Here is a 23573-nt window from a genome sequence, read left to right on the forward strand (position 1 = left end):
GTCTAGTTTATAGTCTAGTCTATAGTTTAGTCTTTAGTCTATAGTTTAGTCTGCACTCGAGTCTATAGTAAAGTCTATAGTTCAGACTTTAGTCTGGTCTATAGTCATTAGTCTAGTCTACAGTCTGGTCTATAGTCTAGTTTTTAGTCTAGTCTATAATATAGTCTATAGTCTAGTGTATAGTCTAGTCTATAGTTTAGTCTACATAGCATTATCTTTAGTCTAGTCTATAGTCTATTCTGTAGTCTAGCTTATAGTAAAGTTTATAGTCCTGTCTATAGTTTAGTTTGCAGTGTAGTCTATATACTGTCTGTATTCTAGTCTAGTCTTAAGACTATACATTAGACTATAGTCTAGACTAATCTAAAGTCTATAGTCTATAGCCCAGTATAGTTTAGTTTGTAGTCTAGTATATTGTCAGTTGAATAGTCTAGTCTGTAGTCTAGTATTTAGTCTAATCTGTAGTCAGTCCAAAGACTATATATTAGACTATAGTCTAGTGTAATCTAAAGTCTAGTCTATAGTCAATATTAGTTTAGTCTACTGTCTAGTCTGTTGGCTAGTTTATAGTCTAGTCTATAGTTTAGCGTGTAGATTAGTCTATTGTGAGATGAATAGTCTACTCTAGCCTATAGTCTAGTCTTATATATAGTCCAGTCTAAAGTCTTGTCTTATTGTAGTCTAAAGTCCTGTCTAGACTGTAGACTCTATACAGTTTATAGTTTAGTCTATACTCTATTATATTGCCTAGTATATAGTTTAATCTGTAGTCTGGTCTAAAGATTATATATTAGACTAAAGTCTAGTCTTATCGAATGTCAAGTCTATAGTCTATTCTTTAGTCTAGTCTATAGTCTTGTCTATAGCCTAGTCTATAGTCTGGTCTATAGTCTAGTCTATAGTCTGGTCCATAGCCTAGTCTATAGTCTATTCTATAGTCTTTAGTCTAGTCTACAGTCTAGTCTATAGTATAGTCTTCAGTCTAGTCTATAATCCAGTCTATAGTTTAGTCTGTAGTCTAGTCTAAAGTCTAGTCTATAGACAAGTGAATAGTGAAGTCTATAGTCAAGTCTATGTTTATTATATACAAAGTCTAGTCTATAGCCAAGTGAATAGTCAAGTCTATAGTCAAGTGAATAGTTTTGTCTATAGTCTATAAATTACAATTTTCCATACCTGAATTCGCTTCGCTTTTAAAAATGAACACCATAAATATTTCACATTCTTAATGTGTAAACAAAAATGAATAAATCTATGTGTTCAAACAATATTAGCAAATATATTCTTATTCGTTTCGTGTTTATGTTCGTGAGGACAGTATACATTTGATGTTATTGGTGAGTAAACGTGAGAGTGTGTGTGTGTGCGTAGTAGCAATGTCTAAGAAATGTTTTAATTTTAAAAAATATGCATCGTACGATGCAACAACGAATAAAAGCACATGCTTGATACCAACATGTAGAAAAGAAATGAGTGGAAAATTATCAGCAAATCTAAAAAGACATTATAAACTTATTCACCGGCGTGATATTGAAAATGAAGAAAATGAGAAATTTAGCAATAAAGTAAGTAAAACAACAACAAAAGAAACAAACTAAGAGAAAAAGCAATAAAGTAGGTAAAACAAGAAACACTAAGAGAAAGAAAAAGTCACCACCAGTTAGTTAGTGCTAACAACAAGAACAGAAACTTTAAAGGCATCAACAACAACAATACATAATCAAAACAAATATAATAAATGAAAATATTACAGCGAAATAAACATTTTACGATTTGATGTTATGACATTGAATAAAGCGAATTCAGTGAGAAAAAAAGTATGTAAATACAACGCTGGATATGTAATTCATTTAGATGAAATGAAGATAAAATTCTCTTATAGACTAGACTTATAGTCCAGGTAGTAGTTTTGCTAACAAATTTTATGTTTATAATGTATACTATAGTATAGGGAAACCCCAGAATAAGGACCAGTTTTAAGACTAAATCTTGTTTCCCACTATTGTCTGCCCTTTCTAAATGTTTATTTTATAGTTATAGACGTCAGTTTACTTTTAAGTCACTTAACTATTAAGATCAGCTGTTGTGTATAAATATTTTGAAATTTCAACTTCCCATACCTGCCATCGCCTAACATTTCAATGTTTGTACAAAAATGAATAAATCTCTTTGTGTAAAGTATTTGGGTTGTGAAGCGTTCGTGAAAACAACAGTATAAATTTGATTTTGTTAGTGATAGAACGTGTTTGTTTATAGCAATGGGTAGAAAAGGTTTAAATTTAAATAAATATGCTACTTATGATGAAATTACGAAAAAAACTACCTGTTTAATACCACACTGTAAGAAAGAGTTAAGTGGAAAAAACTCGGGAAATATAAAAAGACATTATAAACTTGTTCATTATCGTGATATTGTAAGAGAAATTGAAAATGGTGATAGTGAAGATGTAAGTAAAAACTAAAAGAGAATTAAAGAAAATGAAAATATAAAACAATATGAAAACAAAACCACCAAAGTGTTGAAAATGTGTATGTGCGTATGTACATGCATACATTTGTACATGAACACATTGACACAATAGTATTGTTATTAACAGGGAAACCAAAATATTTTGTTTCTCATGAAATGGAATATTTTCATATATTTTTGCATATTTTTATACATAAAAGCATAATTTTACATTCATTAACTTAAGCAGCAGATTAAAAACATATTTTCGAATAAATTTCACTCATTTACTCTTTAAATAAAGCTCGTTTAAAAAATCAGCTGTTGTTTTTAAAACATATTTTAAAATTTCAATTTCCCATGCCTGACTAGAGGTTAGCATTCGAAAATGAAGAGTGTTTAACATTTTTAAAAAATGAATGAAAAAATATTTCTGTCAATTTAGTATTCGTGTTTGCGTTCGTGACGACAGTACTAATTTGATACAGAGACTGATCCGACGTGTGTATATGTTTTTAACAATATGACCAGAAGAGTTTTTCATTTGGAAAAATTTGCAACGTACGATGCCGTTAAGAGAAAAAGTACATGCATAATAGAAACATGCCGCAAGGAGCTAAGTGGAAAAGTAAAAGCAAATATAAAAAGACATTATAAACTTGTTCACCGGCAAGATATTGAAAGTGACATTGAAATTGATAGCGAAGAAGATGTAAGTAGAATAAGTACAAAAAACATACAAAAGAAACAAAGTTAAAATAATAAAGCCACCACTTTGTTGTTATTAATAACAGCAGCCATCTGCTAACAACAAAAACATAAATAGAAAGAGCAAAAACAAAAAAAAAAACTGTAAATAGTCAAAAGAAAATATTAAAACATATTACGGCGAATTAAAAATTGTAGATACGATTTTTTATTTTTTCACATTTATTAAAGCGAATTTTTATACTCATAAACATACCAAAAGTCGTCATGTGTATGTATGCACCAATAGTTGGCATTTTGTGAGAGAAAATTAAAATTTTATTGTTGGTATATTTGCTTATATACACACTTCTATTCTCATTCAGTTATAATCTTTCTTTCAACTCAGTACTGTAGTAGTGTCAGGTTATTTAAAACAGTTTTTTCGTTTGAGTTCAGTGTTGCCAACCTTAAGTTATTGCAGTCTATAAACTAGACTATAGTTTAGATTACATTATAGACTATAATCCAGACTAGACTACAGTCCAATATTAAACTGGACTATAGACTACTACTCTGGACTATAGACTACACGATAGTCCAGACTATATACTAGACTATAGTCTAGACTATAGACTAGACCATAGTCAAGACTATAGACTAGACTATAAACTGGACTATAGTCCAGACTTTAGACTATATTCCAGACTATAGACTAGACTATAGAATAAACTATAGACAAGACTATAAAATGGACTGTAGACTAGACTATAGTCCAGACTATAGACTAGAATATAGAATAGACTAAGGTCCAGTCTATAGACTAGACTATAGATTAGACTAGACTATAGACTAGACTATAGACTAGACCATAGACAAGACTGCAGATTAGACTATAGACTAGACTAGATTATAGACTAAACTATAGATTAGACTAGGCTATACACTAGACTATAGACTAGACTATAGACTAGACTATAGACTAGACTATAGACTAGACTATAGACTAGACTATAGGCTAGACTATAGACTAGACTATAGACTAGACTATAGACTAGACTATACTCTAGACTATACTCTAGACTATATACTATACTCTAGACTATAGACTAGACTATACACTATAGTATAGACTAGACTATAGACTAGACTATAGACTAGACTATAGACTAGACTATAGACTAGACTATAGACTAGACTATAGACTAGACTATAGACTAGACTATAGACTAGACTATAGACTAGACTATAGACTAGACTATAGACTAGACTATAGACTAGACTATATACTAGACTATAGACTAGACTATAGACTAGACTATATACTAGACTATATACTACACTATATACTACACTATAGACTAGACTATACTCTAGACTATATACTAGACTATATACTACACTATATACTACACTATAGACTAGACTATACTCTAGACTATTGACTAGACTATACACTAGAGTATAGACTAGACTACAGACTAGACTATAGACTAAACTGTATACTAGACTATAGACTAGACTACAAAGTAGACTATAGACTGGACTACAGACTAGACTAGACTATAGACAAGACTACAGAGCAGACTATAGAATGGGTTATAGATTAGCCTATAGACTAGACTATACACTAGAGTATAGACTAGACTACAGACTAGACTATAGACTAAACTATTTACTAGACTATTGACTAGACTACAGAGTAGACTGTAGACTGGACTACAGAGTAGGCTATAGACTGGAGAGTGGACTAACAACTATAATCCAGACTACAGACTAGACTTAAGTTCAGACTATTGACAAAACTATAATCTAGACTAGACTATAGAGTAGACTATAGACTTGACTACAGACTAGACTACAGACTAGACTATCGACTAAACTATAGACTAGACTATAGACTAAACTATAGACTAGACTACAGACTAGACTATAGTCCAGACTATAGACTAGACTTAAGTCCAGACTTTAGATTAGACTATAGTCCAGACTTTCGTATTTTTTTTTTCAAAAATTTTTTAGACTCAAAATTTGAAAATTTCAAAAAATGTCATCGACCGAACGTAAAAAAAGATCTCTATACCAATACTCCCAAGAATCTCTAATAAATGCCCTCAATGAAGTAAGAGCAGGCACATCTACGATATTGCGAGCAAGTAAAAAATATGGTGTACCGCGTAGCACCATACAGGATAGAATCCATGGACGTATTGCCGATAATGCTAAAAAAATCGGTTCACATACAGTTTTAACTGATGATGAAGAGCATTGTGTTGTCAAATGGTGCGAAGAACAGGCAAATAATGGAGTTGTATTAAAAGCTAAAGACTTGCTTGATACAGTTGAAGCAATAGTTAAAAAACGTCAAAGAACAACACTCTTTATAAATGGACGTCCTGGAAGGAGATGGTATTGGAGATTTGTAAAACGATATCCTCATTTAAAATTTCGAGATATTAAAGGTATTTTAAAGGTAATAATATATGAAAATAGAATAAAAAAAACAAAGTAAAACATGTTCAAAGTGTAGGGTGTTTAAGGAATCAATAACACACACAATGAATTCGCCACTTAAGCTGGTGCAAGCACAATTAGGGTTATTTGTTGTTAGCAGCTGTTTGAAAATATGTGTGAGTGAGTGTGTGTGCACACCAGCATGCTGGCGCAATCATTTTAGTATACATCGACAAACCGTTCACACACATTCAGCGCATTATGAATCAGCAACATAAAATATTTTGGTCGGAATTTCTTGATCTTTACAAATCTCTACCTAGTTTATGGAAAATCCATAGTCCCGAATATACAAATCGTGAGTTGAAAAATAAATCATATGAAATAATGGTGAAAAAACTAAAAGAATATGATGCTGACGCGGATAAAGATAAAGTGATTAAGAAAATCAATGTATTTCGCACGAATTATAAACGTGTTATAAGACTACAACGAGAGGGTAAAGGACAATGTGTGTCCTTGTGGTATTTTGATAAATTGAAATATTTGGATGATGAGGAATTCACGGGAAGGGAATCAAGTTGGAAGGTAAACATATTGTAATAACGTAAAGGGAAATTTTTGAAAATTTCATTAAAATCCTATTAAAAACTAATTATGAAAAAACAAATTGCGAAATTTTCTTTTAAAGAAAATTTCCCCTAAAGGGTAATTTTTTAAAAAAGGGAAAATTTTGAAAATTTTTGTAAAGTTCTATTTAAAATTAAAATCTTTCTTTAAAAACCCAAAAAGTGGTCAAAAATACTTTTACATAAAATTCCCTTAAAGGGAAATTTTGGAAATTTTTCGAAAATTTGTTTAAAATTTGAATTTATCTTCGAAAACCCTAAAAAGTTGTTAAAAAATGTTTTAAATAAAATTTCCCTTAAAGGGAAATTTTTCTTTATAAGGGAAATTTTGAAAATTTTACGAAAATCTTATTTAAAATTTAAATACGACTACGAAAACGCTAAAAAGTTGGCAAACTTCTTTCTAAATAAAATTTCCCTTAAGGGGAAATTTTTTCTTATAAGGGAAATTTTGAAAAATTTACGAAAATTTGATTTAAAATTTAAATATATATTTGAAAATCATAAAAAGTTATTAAAAAATGTTTTAAATAAAATTTCCCTTAAAGGGAAATTTTTCTTTATAAGGGAAATTTTGCAAATTTTACGAAAATTTGATTTAAAATTTAAATATGACTACGAAAACTCTAAAAAGTTGGCAAACTTCTTTCCATAAAAAATTTTCCTTAAAGGGAAATTTTTTCTTATAAGGGAAATTTTGAAAAATTTACGAAAATTTGATTTAAAATTTAAATATGACTGCAAAACCCCTAAAAAGTTGGCAAACTTCTTTCTATATAAAATTTCCCTTAACGGGAATTTTTTCTTTATATAGGAAATTTTGAAAATTTTTCTTAAATTTGATTTCAAATTTAAATTTGTGTTTGAAAACCATAAAAAGTTGTTAATAAATGTTTTAAATAAAATATCCCTGAAAGGGAAAATTTTTCTTTATAAGGGAAATTTTGAAAAATTTTCGAAAATTTGATTTAAAATTTAAATGTATCTTCGAAACCCCTAAAAAGTTGTCAAAATATATTTTAAATAAAATTTCCCTTGAAGGGAAATTTAACATATTTTTGTAAATTTTTTCGTTTTAACACCAAATTAGCTTAAAATAACATAAAAATTTCAAAATTTCCTTTCAATAAGAAATTTCCCTTGAAAAAAATTTTGCTCATAAAAGGGAAATTTGACAAATTTTAGAAAAGAATCATTTATTTAGTTCATTAGACTAAACTTATAATAAAATAACTAAAAATTCCCTTTAAAAAGATCGATTTTTAACCTAAAACTTTAACATTGTTTAGGTGCTGGTACCAGCACTTTAAGGAGCCAATAGCAATTTATTTTTCTCATATACTTTTATTTTGTGTTATATAGAAGTAAATTTTTAAAACACACGATATACACACGATATGGTACGATATTATTTAAACATGATTACATACATAAATTTATACATATAGACAACTGATTGTATGTAAGTATGTACATACAAACAAGCTGCAGTGACAGCCAGTGTGTTATAAGGCATGGCACAACAGGGCAGAGCCAAAATAAAGCAACAACAACAACAAATAGCTATAGACGTCGTTGATGGTATAAAAATAATATAAGCAGCAGCAAAAATTGCTTTTTGTTGCTGCTAACTTAAAATTAACTTTATTATTAAGGGCCCTAGCAAGAGACTTTCTTCATAAGCAAACAACTTGTATGAGCGAGAAACGAAAAACAAAGAGACAGACATGAACATGAAAACTGAATTGAAATATAAAACCAAAAAAAAAACAGCAAATTACACTTTCGCATACGTTAAATATGTATACACACACACAAATAAATACAAAACGTGTTTAAAAAAAAATGAAAAATAAAAAACAAAAATTTTTTTTGCCATTTTTATACTTGAATTAATAAAAGAGTAAGAGAGAGCGAGTGTTAAGAAGAAGGGGGAGGTCGAATAATGCTCTTTAGACTTTCCTACAAACAGTTATAATAAAACTACTAAAACACACTTACTGCGTTAAGCTACAAACCACAAAACGCCAATAAATGTTCTTAATAATTAAGTAAAAAAAAAAAAACGCCAGAGGTTGCCATTATGTTTTAAACTAAGCGTAAAGAATAAGAAGAGTAAAATGCAGGCATGGAAAGTTTAATACTTTTCTACTTTTTCGTATAGAAAACTGACGCAGTTTGGTACTTTTTCAAACTGTTGACAAATAGTTTATGTAAGTATTGTGTAGTCTTTAAGTTAATCTAGAGTCTAGTATATAACATAGTATATAGTCTAGCCTATTGTATGTTCTATAGTCTAGTCTATCATATGTTCTAATGTCTATCCTATTGTATGTTCTATAGTCTAGTTTTTAGTTTAATCTATAGTCTAGTATTAAGTTTAGTCTATAGTCTAGTTTTTAGTTTAGTCTATAGTCTAGTTTACAGTCGTTTAATGTCTAGTCTTTAGTCAAGTTAATTGTCTGGTCTATAGTCTTGTGTATAGTCTAGGCTATAGTCTTGTTTATAGTCTAGGCTATAGTCTTGCCTATAGGCTAGGCTATAGTCTTGTCTATAGTCTAGGCTATAGTCTTGTCTATAATCTAGGCTATAGTCTTGTCTATAGTCTACGATGTAGTCTTGTCTATAGTTTAGGCTAATGTTTTTTCTTTAGTCTAGGCTATAGTCTTCTCCATAGTATAGACTATATTCTAAGCTATAGTCTTGTCTATAGTCTTTAGTCAAGTTAATTGTCTGGTCTATAGTCTTGTGTATAGTCTAGGCTATAGTCTTGTCTTTAGTCTAGGGTATAGTCTTGTATATAGTCTACGATGTAGTCTTGTCTATAGTTTAGGCTATAGTTTTTTCTTTAGTCTAGGCTATAGTCTTCTCCATAGTGTAGACTATATTCTAAGCTATAGTCTTGTTTATAGTCTAGGCTATAGTCTTCTCTATAGTCTTGTCTATAGTCTTTTATATAGTCTAGGCTATAGTCTTCTCTATATTCTAGGCTGTAGCCTTCTCTATATTCTAGGCTATAGTCTTCTCTATAGTCCAGGCTATAGTATTATCTATAGTATAGGTAATAGTAATGTCTATAGTCTGGGCTGTAGTGTTGTCTGTAGTCTTGGCTTTACTCTTGGCTATAGTATTGTCTACAATCTAGGCTATAGTCTTCTCTATAGTCTAGGTTATAGTCTAGGCTATAGTCATGTCTATAGTCTAGGCTATTGTCTTTTAACTTGACTTAAGAGTAGACTAGACACTCTTAAGTCAAGTGTATGGTGTAGTCTATTGTCTAGCCTATAGTCTGGCCTACAGTTTAGTCTAAAGTATGTTTTATAATCTAGTCTAGAGTCTGGACTATAATCTAGTCTATGGTATAGTTTATATTCTATTCTATAGTCTAATATATAGTTTAATCTAAAATCTATTTTATAGTCTAGTATTAAGTCTTGTCTGTGTATAGTCTAGCCGAAAATTACTTTACATATAAGTGCCATTTCAAAATAACAATTTCCCATGCCTCGCCAAAGTGAGGAGAGACTTGCAGAGTCAAAATGTAAATGCAAAATAATAACAACAACTACGTAAGTAGTATATTATTACTTATAGTAGAAATTCAACAAAACAATGATGACGCGGTTATTGAAAAAAGAACAGCAGACACAACGTCGAACAAAATGACTGATAAACGAATCACAATCTACGTGTGCACACACCTAACCCCCCCCCCCCTCGCATACCTATACGAACTGTTGTATACGACCCACTAAAACAAAATAACAACAAGAAAAAAATATCAACAATTTTGAAAAGACAACAACACTAAAGGTAAACGGAACAGAAAAAAAACGTGCTTTTTCACTACAATTCTATTGAAATTTGCTTTTGAAAAGATACAATTGGAATTTCGTTGATTTCGATTACAGCTAGAGCTGGATGAAAAGGGGAAATGGGAAAACTTAATGCCATGAAAAGAAGGGGCCAGTAAAATGCTAAAACTATTGGGCAATGGCAATAGTCTGAACTTTATTTTAGCTAATGAAGTTTCCAGTCCTTAGTCTATAATCAAACATATGAAATAGTAAAATTCTATAGTCTGTAAACAAATATTTAATACAAATTATATATACATTTATTTTAGCAATCTGATGCCACTATAGAGCCTAAAAAGAAGAAACGAAAAGTCGAAGAGGTAACCATTGATACGCCCAACCAAGACCATAACACTGTTAATAATACTTTAGCAGCAGGAGCCAATGAAAGTTTTAACCGGCCTCAACAAAACTTTACAGTATTACAAATGCCCCAAACGCCACAAAACCAACAACATGTACAAATACAACAACAACAACAACAAAAACAACACCACCAACACCAAGAACAACAAGCCACCAGTCGAATATCTGATTCCTGTCAACAAATAGCACAAATATGGGGTCTTAAACTGGCAAAAATGTCACGTATGCAACGTATTATTGCTGAAAAGGTTGTAAATGAGGTTATGTTTAATGGCGAATTGGGTTTACTGAACGTAAATACGGCTCTAACCAATATAGGCTCAAGACTAGATACAGACCCTATCGGTAGCATAGATGCTGAAAACGAAGAGGAGTTTATAACAATAGAAAATAAGAATATTTTTGATTTGTAGTTTTTAAGAAAAAGTCTGATATTATCAAGAGATTTTATAAATCTTAAATTTAGTTTTAAGTTTTTTTTAAGTATTATTAAATGATAATAAAAAACGGACAATTAACCGAACACAAATGATTTAAGAAGTCTAATTCATTTGAACGAGGTTTTTGAAACTTTTAACTGGATAGTATTAAAGAAAAACATTTAATTATTAATTCTACTAATAGATTGAACAGTTTTTTGGCGGTTTTTAACTTTAATTTAACACATTTCGTAAGAAAAAAGAAAATTATCGTTATAACGCCCAGAAATTTAATAATTTTGTTTTTGTTTTGATTTTCAAGCAGAGCTGGATAGTACAATACTATTGCAATTTATTTGTTTACTTTTTTGCATTTCGGAAAAAGAAGAAATTTAATAATTTTGTTTTTGTTTTGATTTCCAAGCAGAGCTGGATATTGCGATACTATTGCAATATAGTTTACTTTTTTGCATTTTTTGTTGTTGTTTTTATTGCTAACATTTACACTCTCTTGTTATCCCCCCACCCCACAACTAACGGTATTTGTTTGTTTTTGTTGTTGTTTATGACATTTTTGTTTTATTATTCAAAAAATCCGCCATTTTTTTAACAGTTTTCAATAGAAATGAAAAATTTATTGATTTTTTGATTAAAAAATTAAGAAAACTGAAGAAATGTAAAAGAAAAATAAGAGAAAAAAACTAAAACAATGTAAAGAAAATTAAGCATAAAGAAACGTAAAACAAAAGTAAAAATTTACATTAAAACAAATATTAATGAGAGAAAATAAAAAAATAAGAAAATTAAGAAAATAAAATAATGAAAAATTAAGAAAATAATGAAAATTGTGTACAAAAGGGAAAAGTAAATACGACAAATTTATAGAAGAAGGAAAGTAATAAGAAATCGTAACAATATCTTGTTGTTTTTTTAATTCTTATCATGATTTTGTTTATTTTGTATTAAAAAAACAGATGGTTACATTTGGCATAAGATAAATAACATGATATGTAGTTGCGCCAGATGTTTTTGTGGTTTAACAATTAGAAAAACAAAAATTAAAGAAAATTTAAAGGTAATATTGAATGTAATCTTCTAAGTGTAAACGTTATATAAATTTTTGCAACGTTTTCGAAATTTCTTTTATATATCAGTTAATGTTGACATTTTTGACCACAACTAAAAAAAAATGCATACATCGTATAATGAAAATTTTATTAAGATCTTTTCTACACATGCTGCGCAAGGTTTTCTGGTCATTAGTCAGCAAAAAAATACATTTTGTCCGTCTGTCCAAATACAATAGCGCGCTTTTGTAAAGAACCCCTAAAGAGTTGTAAATATTTGATAAATGAGATAGATCTTTATTTACTAAAACACACACCATAAAAGTATGTATATATAATATACTTTGGTATATAATGTAAAACAATGGAAATCATTTAACTTAAAAAAAATAACGACAAATAAACGCAACTAGAATTTTTAATTATATTCTTTGTATTTTAAATTTCTTTTTGCGCAGACGAAATGGATTTTTTGACAAATAAAAGAAAAGGTAGAAAGTTCAAGAAATTAACAATTCAAATAAATTAGAAATAAAATATAAAAATAGTCTTAATGAATATTAATTAAGTGAACAATTTGAATAAAAAAATCAAATTTAATTTAGAATTTATTGTTATTAGTACGAAAGAGTATATTATTTTTTTTAGAATATATAAAATTTTCTTAAAATTCAAAACATTTCCCTACTTAGAATTTAACTTAAGCCTGACATATCTAAAGATTTAATCACTTTTTTTGCTATAAATTTTCTTTAAAGAGTTTTTTAGACATTTTTTACCTAAATTATAATTTTTTTGTTTCTTTACATTAAAAATTTTACTTTGATTTGCTGTTTTAATAAAAAGTACCAAAATATTCCCTTTTTTGTTTCATATAGTTCAATATTTTAACATAATTTAATTTTGTTTAAAAAATGCAACCCTGTTCATTAAACCAACTGAACACATCTGTTATTACAGTCATGACAACTCTGTTTTACATATTTCTTCTTTCATTTGCTTTTCCATAAATTCTTATTGTCTATACAAACACTAGCTGTCTCTGTCTCTCCTATACATTTTCCCTTTTAAACAAAAAGAGTTAATTATATTTTCCTTTTATAAAAATTTTCTATTTCTTTTTTTTTTTTTTTGCCTTTAATCAAACATACACACACACACATACACTCTTTTATTTTATTATCATTTGTTTTATAAAGTTTACAAAGAAAGTTCGTCGCAGTTTGCTGCGTTCGTTGTGAGAAAAACTGGAATTTTTCTTTTTGGGTACTTTTGTTTAAAATAAATTTCCTTTTAAAATTAAAAAGTTATAAAAATTTTATGCAAAAAAATAAAATAATAAAAAGAAATTACATAAAAAGGAAAATTTGTAAAAGCAGTGTATTAAAAAAAAACGTGCCAGTGTTAAAAGAAAAAGAATTTTAGTTAAAGGAAAATATTACCTATAACAAAAGTTAAAATTGAAATTTAGTTTTCAAAGTGTAAAAGTTCATAATTTAAAAGAAAAATTCAAATAAAGTTGAATGGAAAAGAAAATTTCTACATAAAATACGCAATTACAAAATTTTAGCAACTTATCCACAAAATTAAACAAATAATATTAATATAAACAAAAAACATACAATTTTAAATAAAAGGTGGGTAAATTTGAAATAAAATAATGATATTTTTCAAAAAAAATTTAACAAAAAGAAGAAAATTTTCCCAATTTTTTTTCTATTCTATAACAATTTTTATTTTTCTTTGTTTTTCCCATTGCTCTACAAAATCCAATAAGTTTTCTTTGCCTCTAGGAAAGAAAGAGACAACTAGTGTTTTCTTTTGTAAAAGTATAACAAATATGTCAGTCTTATTGCTATTGTTGTTGTTGTTGTTATTTTCTTTATTATACGACTTGCATTGTGTCAGGCTCTCCTTTTCTTTCTACCCTTTTTTTCCTATAATGCAATTTTTCACACATGCATTTTCTTGTACTGGCTTTTTGTAGTTGTCATTTGTCAAGTCAAGTTTTGTAAAATATTTTAAAGAAAACTTTTTTAAAATCATACGTAAAGTGTTAATTTTTAATAAATTTTTATAATATTTGTAATTTAGCAAAAGTGTGAAGGTCTTAATTGCTGTTTAATATTTTGTTTGTGTGTTTCGTTTTTTTTTGTATTGGCCCCAATTGTGTTGTTTTAATAGCCTTGAACTTTGTTGTTGGTTATGTGTGTATTTTTTGTGTTTGTGTATAAATCAGTGCTGTTGTTTGTGTTTATTGTAGGTATTTTAAAAGTCTAGTTGGAATTTTTTTATAAATCAGAAAGGAAATTCTTTTATTTAAGTAAATTTATTTGCATAATTGTTTTTTTTTCGCTTTTTATAAAATAAAATTTGTTGTTTGATTATATTGTTTACGTTTTGTTTCTATTTTCCTATTTATATTTCTCTATTGAGAGAGCATAGTGTGGTTAACTTGTATTTTGTGAGTGGCATTTAAACGTTTTTTTTTACAAACAAAAGTTTTTTATAAATAAACTTTTATTAATGTTATTTTTAGAAAATATTTTGCCAAATATTTTTAAAATTTAATAATTCAACTTATTTTCAATAATAACAACCTTAATTCATAGTTTTCTTTAAATATTTTTTTTGTATTCCGTAATTTTAAATGAGTTTTTTCTTTAACTTTAGCATTGACATTACTTATAAACGTACTAAAGGCAAATCTTCACGAAAACGACGGCTTAAAATTTTTATTAGGAGGCGGCTTAAATTATTATCTTATAAAATGCTTAAAGTGTAAAAAATTTGTTTTTTAATAGTTATATTATAATAATTTAACAAAAATTTTAAGAAATTTTTATAAAAATAAGCTTTATTTTAAGCTTTTTTGATGTAAAAACTTTTCAAACGACGTTGATTTTTAAAACTTAACGGTGGCTTGTCGTAGTAGTTTTATAATCATTGATTTTAGGTTTCTGTTTGACAAAGGAAGTGTGAGTAGTAAAAAGCAGACTATGATTTATTAAAAAAAAACAGTTTTTAAGTAAAATTATAAATTTATTGTATTATACAAAGTGTTTAAATTAATTAACAAATTAAAAACAAAAGAAATTTTTTTAAAATTATTGCAAAAAAACAATAGGCAACTTATTTTTTTGAACACAAAAACACAAACATTTTTTTCATTCAACAAGGTCAAATGACGTTTATATTGTTGTTTTTACCTTTATTTATGGTTATTTGTTGTAAAATTTTTGAGGGCTTTTGCAAGCAATATCAAACAGCTGTTTATATTTGTAAAAAAAAACTATTTAAATTTATTATTAACAATAAAATTTTGTATTTTTTTCTTCTTTCTTACAGCTTCTTATCTTCCTGCACTACCTCTCTGTCTCTCTCTCTCTCTCTCTTGCTGCAGCTGCTGTTTGCTGTCTTCTTCTACCTTTTTAAGTTTCTCCCTAACTAGTCTTCATCATTATGGATTCTGATGAAGATTCCTTTGAAATAGATAATGTTGATTCTGGTAATGTTTCATCCGGCGATGAGGGTGATGATGATTTTCCTATGGATGATATACCATCAGTACACGAACGTCAAGCCGATAATGATGAATACAATTATGAAGTTTATACAACAGATGAAATTGTTTTACATCAACGTGAAATAATCGATGAGGTTAAAATTGTTTTAAAGGTAAGTTAAATGAAGAAAAATGAATTGGAATTTTAACTTTATGGATTTGAATGAATGAAATGAATAAAAAGAAGATGTATATGTTTAGATTCTAAGTAGATTTTTAAGTGTTTTTGAAAGATTTCTTTGAAGGAATATATTTTAAGAATCCTATTAGAAAGGTTAGGTTATGCAGACTGTACACTACAACAAGTATAGCATTACTTGGTCCAATTTGGTTCCTTTGTAATGTCTGAAAAGGATGAACAGTTGAAAGATCAGATAGATCAGAAAAGTATACCCTATTGCCTGATAACGAATTGATTCAAGGGCCGGGCAGTTACACAGAAGATGAGTTAGAAAGGGGTATATTATATGATCCTGTTGGATCAAGATAAGCAGAATATAATATTTTTCTTAGAGAAGTTTTTAAAGAACAAGAAATAGTTAAAATTCCGAATAATTTTCAAATTTTTTTAAAAATTTGTCAAAATTCTTTAAAAATTTGTTTGTTTTCTTTACATTAGTTTTAAAAAGGGGTTTCTTTTTTGTGTTTATAATCAAAATTTACAAAATTAGGTCAAGGATTTTTGTGTATTCTATAACATTTTGGTTATTTTTTCTTTCCTTTCATACGTTATTGTTTTGTTTTCCTTTCATTATTATTTTCTTGTGAAAATGTTTGTTTTAAGTTTACATGTGGTATGTTGATACAAGTATTATTAGATTTTCCCCCATCACTCTCTTTACCAACATTTACAAGGAAACCAGCAAACATTTTATTTTGAGTTTAAACTTTCTTTATTAAAGAAGATTTTATAAAAAAATGTTTGCTGGGTTAGCTTATTGTTAACTAATCGTTATGTGTAGTTAAAAAACTGTATATTGTTTTAATAACCATTTTATATTAAGCTTCTATCATTGTATCTAGAGTCTTTAAAAGATTTACTTTTTTAAAAATAAAAGAAAAATCAATAGATTTAATCGGTTACATGAAAAATTCGATGGAAAAAGAAAACCCCTACAAATTAACAAATAGTTTAAATAGATTAACTAAAAATGGAATTTCCATATACATTTTGTTACTTTAGTAAACACAAGGTTACCTTTGCACTATGGTATTATCTACTCCAATATTCATGCATTTCATGAACAATTGTTTGCCTCTTTAACAAAACAAAACAAGTCCCTTAACAACCTAAAACTAAATAATAACCTTCAATGTAATAATTATAAAACAATATACAACGACAATACTTTTATACCATATAAAACAAAAATTCTTATAGAAAAGTTACAAAAAAATCTAAAGAAAAATCTAGGGAATGAAATTATTGCATTATGATGACTATTATGATGATGGCATGTAATACTTATAATAATAATAATAAAAAAACAAAACAAAACAAAAATTGATTGATGTTGTTTCTATTTCCTCTCCACCTTAACAAATGAACAAATACTGAACATTTAGTTTTATTATTGTTATATATTACCACAAGGTCATTTAAATGCAATTTTTTTCTTTACAACTTTTTTTTTAGTTTCCACCAAAAAGTCATAAAAATTTAGAGCAAAAAATTGCAATACCTTTCTAAACATCAATATTTTTCTATTTAATTTTTTTTTTCTCTGACTCATTTTAACTTTTCTTTAGAAATTTTAATATTTTTACTTTTTATTGTAATTATTTTTTTAAATTATTTATTTATTTATTTTTATAATTGAAATTTAACGGTATTTAAATGTTTCTTTTTTGAAAGGGTGTTAATTTTCATTTATTGATTATTGAAATGAGGTCATGACTAGACTATAGTAAAGATTATTGACTAAATAATAGAGTAGACTATAGATTAGACTATAAACAAGAATATAAACTAGACTATAGTCTATATTATTTACGAGACTATAGACAACACTATAGACTAGACTATAGACTAGACTATAGACTAGACTATAGACTAGACTATAGACTAGACTATAGACTAGACTATAGACTAGACTATAGACTAGACTATAGACTATAGACTAGACTATAGACTAGACTATAGACTAGACTATAGACTAGACTATAAACTAGGCAATAGACAAGACTAAAGATTATACTGTAGATGTAGACTGTAGACTAGACTATAGACTAGAATGTAGACTAGATTATAAACTAGATTATAGACTATAGACTAGACTATAGACTAGACTATAGACTAGACTATAGACTAGACTATAGACTAGACTATAGACTAGACTATAGACTAGACTATAGAATAGACTATAGACTAGACTATAGACTAGACTATAGACTAGACTATAGACTAGACTATAGACTAGAATGTAAACTAGACTATAGAGTAGACTGTGGACTAGACTATAGACTAGACTATAGACTAGACTATAGACTAGACTGTGGACTAGACTATAGAGTAAAAGAGACTGTAGCCTAAACTATGGACTAGACTATCCACAAGACTACAGACTAGACTATAGACTAGATTATGGACTAGACTATAGACTAAACTATAGACTAGACTATAGACTAGATTATAGACTAGACAATAGACTAGATTATAAACTAGACTATAGACTAAACTATAGACTAGACTATAGACTAGACTATAGACTATAGACTAGACTATAGACTAGAATATAGACTATACTATACAATAGACTAAAGCCTAGACTGAAGACTAAACTATAGACAACACTATAAACTATAGACAAGACTAAAGATTATAGACTAGACTATAAACTAGACCATAGACTAGACTATAGACTAGACAAAAGCATAAACTATAGATTAGACTAAAGGCAATACTATAGACTAGGTAATAGACAAGACTAAATATTATACTGTACATTAGACTATAATGTAGACTAGACTAAAGACTACACTACAGACGAGACTACAGAATAGACTATAGATAAGATTACAAGACTATAAACTAGGCTATAGACTAGACTTTCGAATAGACTATAGACTTGACTATATACTACACTATAGACTAGAATATAAACTAAACTATAGACTACACTATAGACCAGACTATGGACTAGACTATAGACTAGACTAAAGACGGGACTATAGACTAGACATACCCATAAACTATAGATTAGACTAAAGCTAAAACTATAGACTTGGCAGTAGACAAGACTGAAGATTATACAGTAGATTCGACTATAGTGTAAACTATAGACTAGACTATAGACTAGACTATAGAATAAACTATAGAGTAGACTATAGAGTAGACTGTAGACTAGACTATAGACTAGACTATAGACTAGACTATAGACTAGACTATAGACTAGACTATAGACTAGACTATAGACTAGACTATAGACTAGGCTATAGACTAGACTATAGACTAGACTATATACTAGATTATATAGTAGACTATAAGACAAAACTAATCTTACTTATTCTGTTAATCTAATGATTTATATTCCATTTCATTTCAGCTCGCTCCAACTATAACACGAATGCTATTAAATCATTTTAAATGGGACAAAGAAAGACTTTTAGAAAAATATTTCGATGGCAATGTAGAGGATTTATTTAAACTGGCACACATTGTAAATCCTTTCAACAAACCAGCAAATGCTAATAAACAAAAGGTTTGTTTTAAACAAATGTTTACTTAAAAATTAACCTTTAACTCTTCTCTCTTCCCATTGTAGAATTCAAAAAATACAGCAGAAGAATGTGAAATTTGTTTCTCACAATTGCCCTCAGATGTAAGTAACTAAAAGTTAGAGTTAATTTGTTTATTTAATAAAAATATTTATATTTAGTCCATGGCTGGTTTGGAATGCGGTCATCGTTTCTGTTTAACCTGCTGGCGTGAATATTTAACAACGAAAATCGTTACCGAAGGTCTAGGTCAATCGATATCGTGTGCAGCTCATGGCTGTGATATTTTAGTCGACGATGTAACCGTAACAAAACTGGTAACAGACCCCCGGGTACGTGTTAAATACCAACAACTCATAACAAACTCTTTTGTCGAGTGCAATCAATTGTTACGCTGGTGTCCGTCCGTTGATTGTACGTACGCAATCAAAGTGGCCTACTATGAATCGCGGCCAGTTCGATGCAAATGTAATCATGAATTTTGTTTTGCTTGCGGCGAAAACTGGCACGATCCGGTCAAGTGTCGTTGGTTAAAGAAGTGGATTAAGAAGTGTGACGATGATTCAGAGACAAGCAATTGGATTGCGGCCAACACCAAAGAGTGTCCCAAGTGCAATGTAACGATTGAAAAAGATGGCGGCTGTAATCATATGGTCTGTAAGAATCAAAATTGTAAACATGATTTCTGTTGGGTTTGTTTGGGTTCATGGGAGCCGCATGGTTCGTCATGGTACAATTGCAATCGTTACGATGAAGATGAAGCCAAAGCAGCACGTCATGCTCAAGAGAAATTTAGATCATCATTAGCAAGGTAGTTGAGTTGTTGTTGTTATTTTTATTTAATTTTTTTATTATTAATTTATTTGTTTTATAAATTTGATATAAAAATGTTTTTTTCTTATGTTTGGGTTTTTTCTTATTGCAGATATTTACATTATTATAATCGTTATATGAATCATATGCAATCTTTAAAATTTGAAAATAAATTGTATGCCTCTGTTAAACATAAAATGGAAGAAATGCAACAACATAATATGTCATGGATTGAAGTGAGTAAAAATTTATGTTTATATATTAATATATAACTGGAGTTTAGTCAAGTTTATAATCTAGTCTATTCTAAAGTCTAGTCTATAGTCTAGTCTGTAGTCTAGACCATAGTCTAGTCTATAGTCTAGTCTACTCTATAGTCGTGTCTATAGTCTAGTCTATAGTATAGGCTATAGAATAGTCTATAGTCTAGTCTATAGTCTAGTCTATAGTCTAGTCTATAGTCTAGTCTATAGTCTAGTCTATAGTCTAGTCTATAGTCTAGTCTATAGTCTAGTCTATAGTCTAGTCTATAGTCTAGTCTATAGTCTAGTCTATAGTCTAGTCTATAGTCTATTCTATAGTCTAGTCTATAGTCTATTCAATAGTCTAGTCTATAATCTAGTCTATAGTACAGTCTACAGTCTATAGCCTAATATATAGTGAAGTCTATAGTCTATCCTATAGTCTAGTCTATAGTCATGTTTCTTGTCAAGTAAATTAATCTATTCTATTGTCTAGTATATAGTCTACTCTATAGTCTAGTCTATAGTTTAGTTGATAGCCTTGTATATAGTCTATAGGATAGTTTATAGTCTAGTATATAGTCTAGTCTATAGTCTGGTCTATAGTCTAGTCTGTAGTCTAGTCTATAGTCTAATCTATAGTCTAAACTATACTCTAGTCTTTAGTCTTGGGTATAGTATGTCCTTTAGGCTTGTCTTTACTCTTGACTATAATCTAGTCTATAATCCAGTCTATAGTCTAGTCTTTAGGCTAATCTCTAGTCTAGTCTAGTCTTTAGTCTGGCTAATAGTCTAGTCTTAAGCTTTTTCTAGTATATAGTTTATAGTCTATTCACCTATGTATCTATGTTTTGTTAAGGTCTTTTTATTTATTGATTTTTTTTCTACATTTACTTTTTCAGGTGCAATTTTTGAAAAAGGCCGTTGATATTTTATGCCAATGCCGTCAAACACTCATGTATACGTATGTTTTTGCGTATTATTTGAAAAAGAACAATCAATCAATGATATTCGAAGATAATCAAAAAGATTTAGAATCTGCCACTGAAAAATTATCAGAATATTTGGAACGTGATATAACATCAGAAAATTTAGCTGATATTAAACAAAAAGTTCAAGATAAATACAGGTGCGTGTGGTGGTAAAAGAAAAAACTTTTATGAAAGAAATTTTAAAATTTTATTTTCCTGTTTTTTTTTTCTTTTCTATATACAACAGATACTGTGAAAAAAGACGTAAAGTACTTTTAGATCATGTACATGAGGGCTATGAAAAAGATTGGTGGGAATATTTAGAATGACGAGATATTTCATCAACGGCTCGTAAGCGATGTAGTGGTAATAAATTCAAAAGAAATTCATTATAATTATAACAGAAATAATAATAATAATTTAAAATAGAAACCACACATTTTACTATTAAAAAAAAAAGAAAATAAGAAACAAACAAAAAATACCCCATCTCCCCCCAAAAAAACAAAAAAAAAATCTAAAACTTAAATATAAAACAAAATATAATAGTTATTAAACAAAATACAACAAAACGCCAACAAAAATATTAATTATTATTATAACAAATTAATAAGGTTTTCTTTTTGGTCCTTAAAAAGAATTTTAAAAATTAAAATTAGAAAATGAAAGAAATTTGAAAGTTTTTTTAAAACAAATCACTTGGTTGACATATTTAAGTTTATTTTAAAAATTAACTGTTATAAATATTTAAACTCAAATTGAGCTGCGCCCATCCTTTAAATAACTCATTAATGCTTAGCATTATTTAAATTTTAATTATGTGAATAAACAGTTTTCTTTTTAACCAAAACCAAGTGATTTATTAAAAAAAAAAATTTGGCGATTTAAGCAAAGTAAACAAAAACAAAAACCTTAAAGCTTAAAATATTATATTATTATTATTAATAATTTTTTTCTTCTTTTTCTTCAACTACTACCACTTATCTTATTACTATTATTGTTTTTTATAAGTAATTTTAATTATTTTCTTTTTTTTTAAACATTTAAAGTTTTTTATTTTTTAAGTACTTGACTTTATAAAGGATTTTTTGATATTTTTCTTTTTTTAAATAATTTTAAATTTGTTGCTTTTTTTTAAACAAAATTTTAAATTACAAACTTCTTATGCCTCCCCCCTGCCTTGGCCACATTTTATTGTCTTGTTCCTCTCTCTCTCTCTCTGTCACTTTATAAAACTTTATTTTCCTAGGCTATAAATTATAAACAAATTTCATGGTCTTCGTTGCTTTAAATTAAAACAAAAATATAATGTAAATAGTTTTCTCTTAAAATATATTTAAAAAGAAACAAGAAAAATACAAAAAAAAAATAAACAAAAAAATCTTTAAAGAAACAAAAAAAATTAAAAAAAAAAAATAAATTAAATTGTATAAAAATTAAAAAAAAAATAAAAAAACAAAAATGTTGTTTAATTAAAGCAAAATAAGATAAATGTTTAAAAAATGTACTAGGAGTTAAGAAATTTGTGTTTAAATATAAGATTTTCGTAATTTGTATCTTTAGTGAGTTAACAGGAAAACAGTAGATTGTTTAGCTTAAATATAATGAACATTTTAAAAAGAAAATTGTATTAGCTTTAGTTACTAGGAGAGCAGAATTAATGAAATTAGCAAAAACTAATAGAAAAGCAGAAATATTGTTAAATTATGAAAGCAGGAAAGCAGAAAAATTCAGTAGTAGAGCAGAATTACACAAATTGTATTGGCAAACTACTAGGAGTAATGAAATTAACAAAAACTAACAGGAAAGCAGAATTAGTAATCGAGCAGAATTATTCAAATGATATTGTACAAGAACCAGGAGTAATGAAACTAACAGGAGCGCAGAAATATTGTATTATTAATGCAACAGGAGAGCAGAATTTTTCAAAAAATCTAACAGGAATGCAGAAATATTGTATTATTAATCAAACAGGAGAGCAGAATTATTCAAATGATATTGTACAAGAAGCAGGAGTAATGAAACTAACAGGAGAGCAGAATGACTCAAAAAAATCTAACAGGAATGCAGAAATATTGTATTATTAATCAAACAGGAGAGCAGAATTATCAAATGATATTATACAAGAACCAGAAGTAATAAAATTAACAAAAACTAACAGAAGAGCAGAAATCAAACTAACAGAAGTAATGAAATAAGCAAAATCTAACAATATAACAGAAATATTGTAGTATTAAGAGAACAAGAAGATCAAACTACCAGGAGTAATAAAACTAACAGGAAAGCAGAAAAACTGATATATAAAGGTAACAGGTGAGTAAAATTGCTCAAATATTA

General features: G+C 28.1%; 3 protein-coding genes across 9 annotated transcripts in view; all 3 read left to right on the forward strand.

Moving 5' to 3' along the window:
• The first annotated feature begins 1355 nt into the window (after nucleotides 1-1355).
• On the forward strand, nucleotides 1356-10975 carry LOC111682586 (SUN domain-containing protein 2-like). Of its 7 annotated transcripts, none has more exons than XM_046947171.1 (3): nucleotides 3271-3610; nucleotides 5159-5609; nucleotides 10346-10975. In XM_046947171.1, the coding sequence occupies exons 2-3, from the start codon at nucleotides 5184-5186 to the stop codon at nucleotides 10853-10855; spliced, it is 936 nt and encodes a 311-aa protein (XP_046803127.1). In that variant the 5' UTR covers nucleotides 3271-3610; nucleotides 5159-5183; the 3' UTR covers nucleotides 10856-10975. The 7 variants fall into 7 exon arrangements, with proteins under 7 accessions (XP_046803130.1, XP_023300328.2, XP_023300326.2 ...); XM_046947170.1 differs by having other exon boundaries at nucleotides 3271-3589; XM_046947172.1 differs by having other exon boundaries at nucleotides 3271-3562.
• Nucleotides 10976-13503: 2528 nt separating this feature from the next.
• On the forward strand, nucleotides 13504-21634 carry LOC111682584 (E3 ubiquitin-protein ligase ariadne-1). Its single transcript, XM_023444555.2, has 8 exons — nucleotides 13504-13565; nucleotides 15277-15606; nucleotides 19039-19194; nucleotides 19258-19314; nucleotides 19372-20021; nucleotides 20136-20259; nucleotides 21168-21394; nucleotides 21484-21634. Exons 2-8 carry the CDS (start codon nucleotides 15391-15393, stop codon nucleotides 21563-21565), a joined length of 1512 nt encoding a protein of 503 aa, XP_023300323.1. The 5' UTR covers nucleotides 13504-13565; nucleotides 15277-15390; the 3' UTR covers nucleotides 21566-21634.
• Nucleotides 21635-23356: 1722 nt separating this feature from the next.
• The window catches only part of LOC111688956 (probable E3 ubiquitin-protein ligase bre1), a 61428-nt gene continuing 61211 nt past the window's right edge, over nucleotides 23357-23573 (forward strand). Inside the window, exon 1 of the mRNA XM_046947608.1 lies at nucleotides 23357-23549. The gene's annotated coding sequence lies outside the window, so the exon portion shown is untranslated. The remainder of the gene's footprint in view (nucleotides 23550-23573) is intronic.

Source organism: Lucilia cuprina, chromosome 3, assembly GCF_022045245.1.
Source record: "Lucilia cuprina isolate Lc7/37 chromosome 3, ASM2204524v1, whole genome shotgun sequence".
Classification (NCBI taxonomy): Eukaryota; Metazoa; Arthropoda; class Insecta; order Diptera; family Calliphoridae; genus Lucilia; species Lucilia cuprina.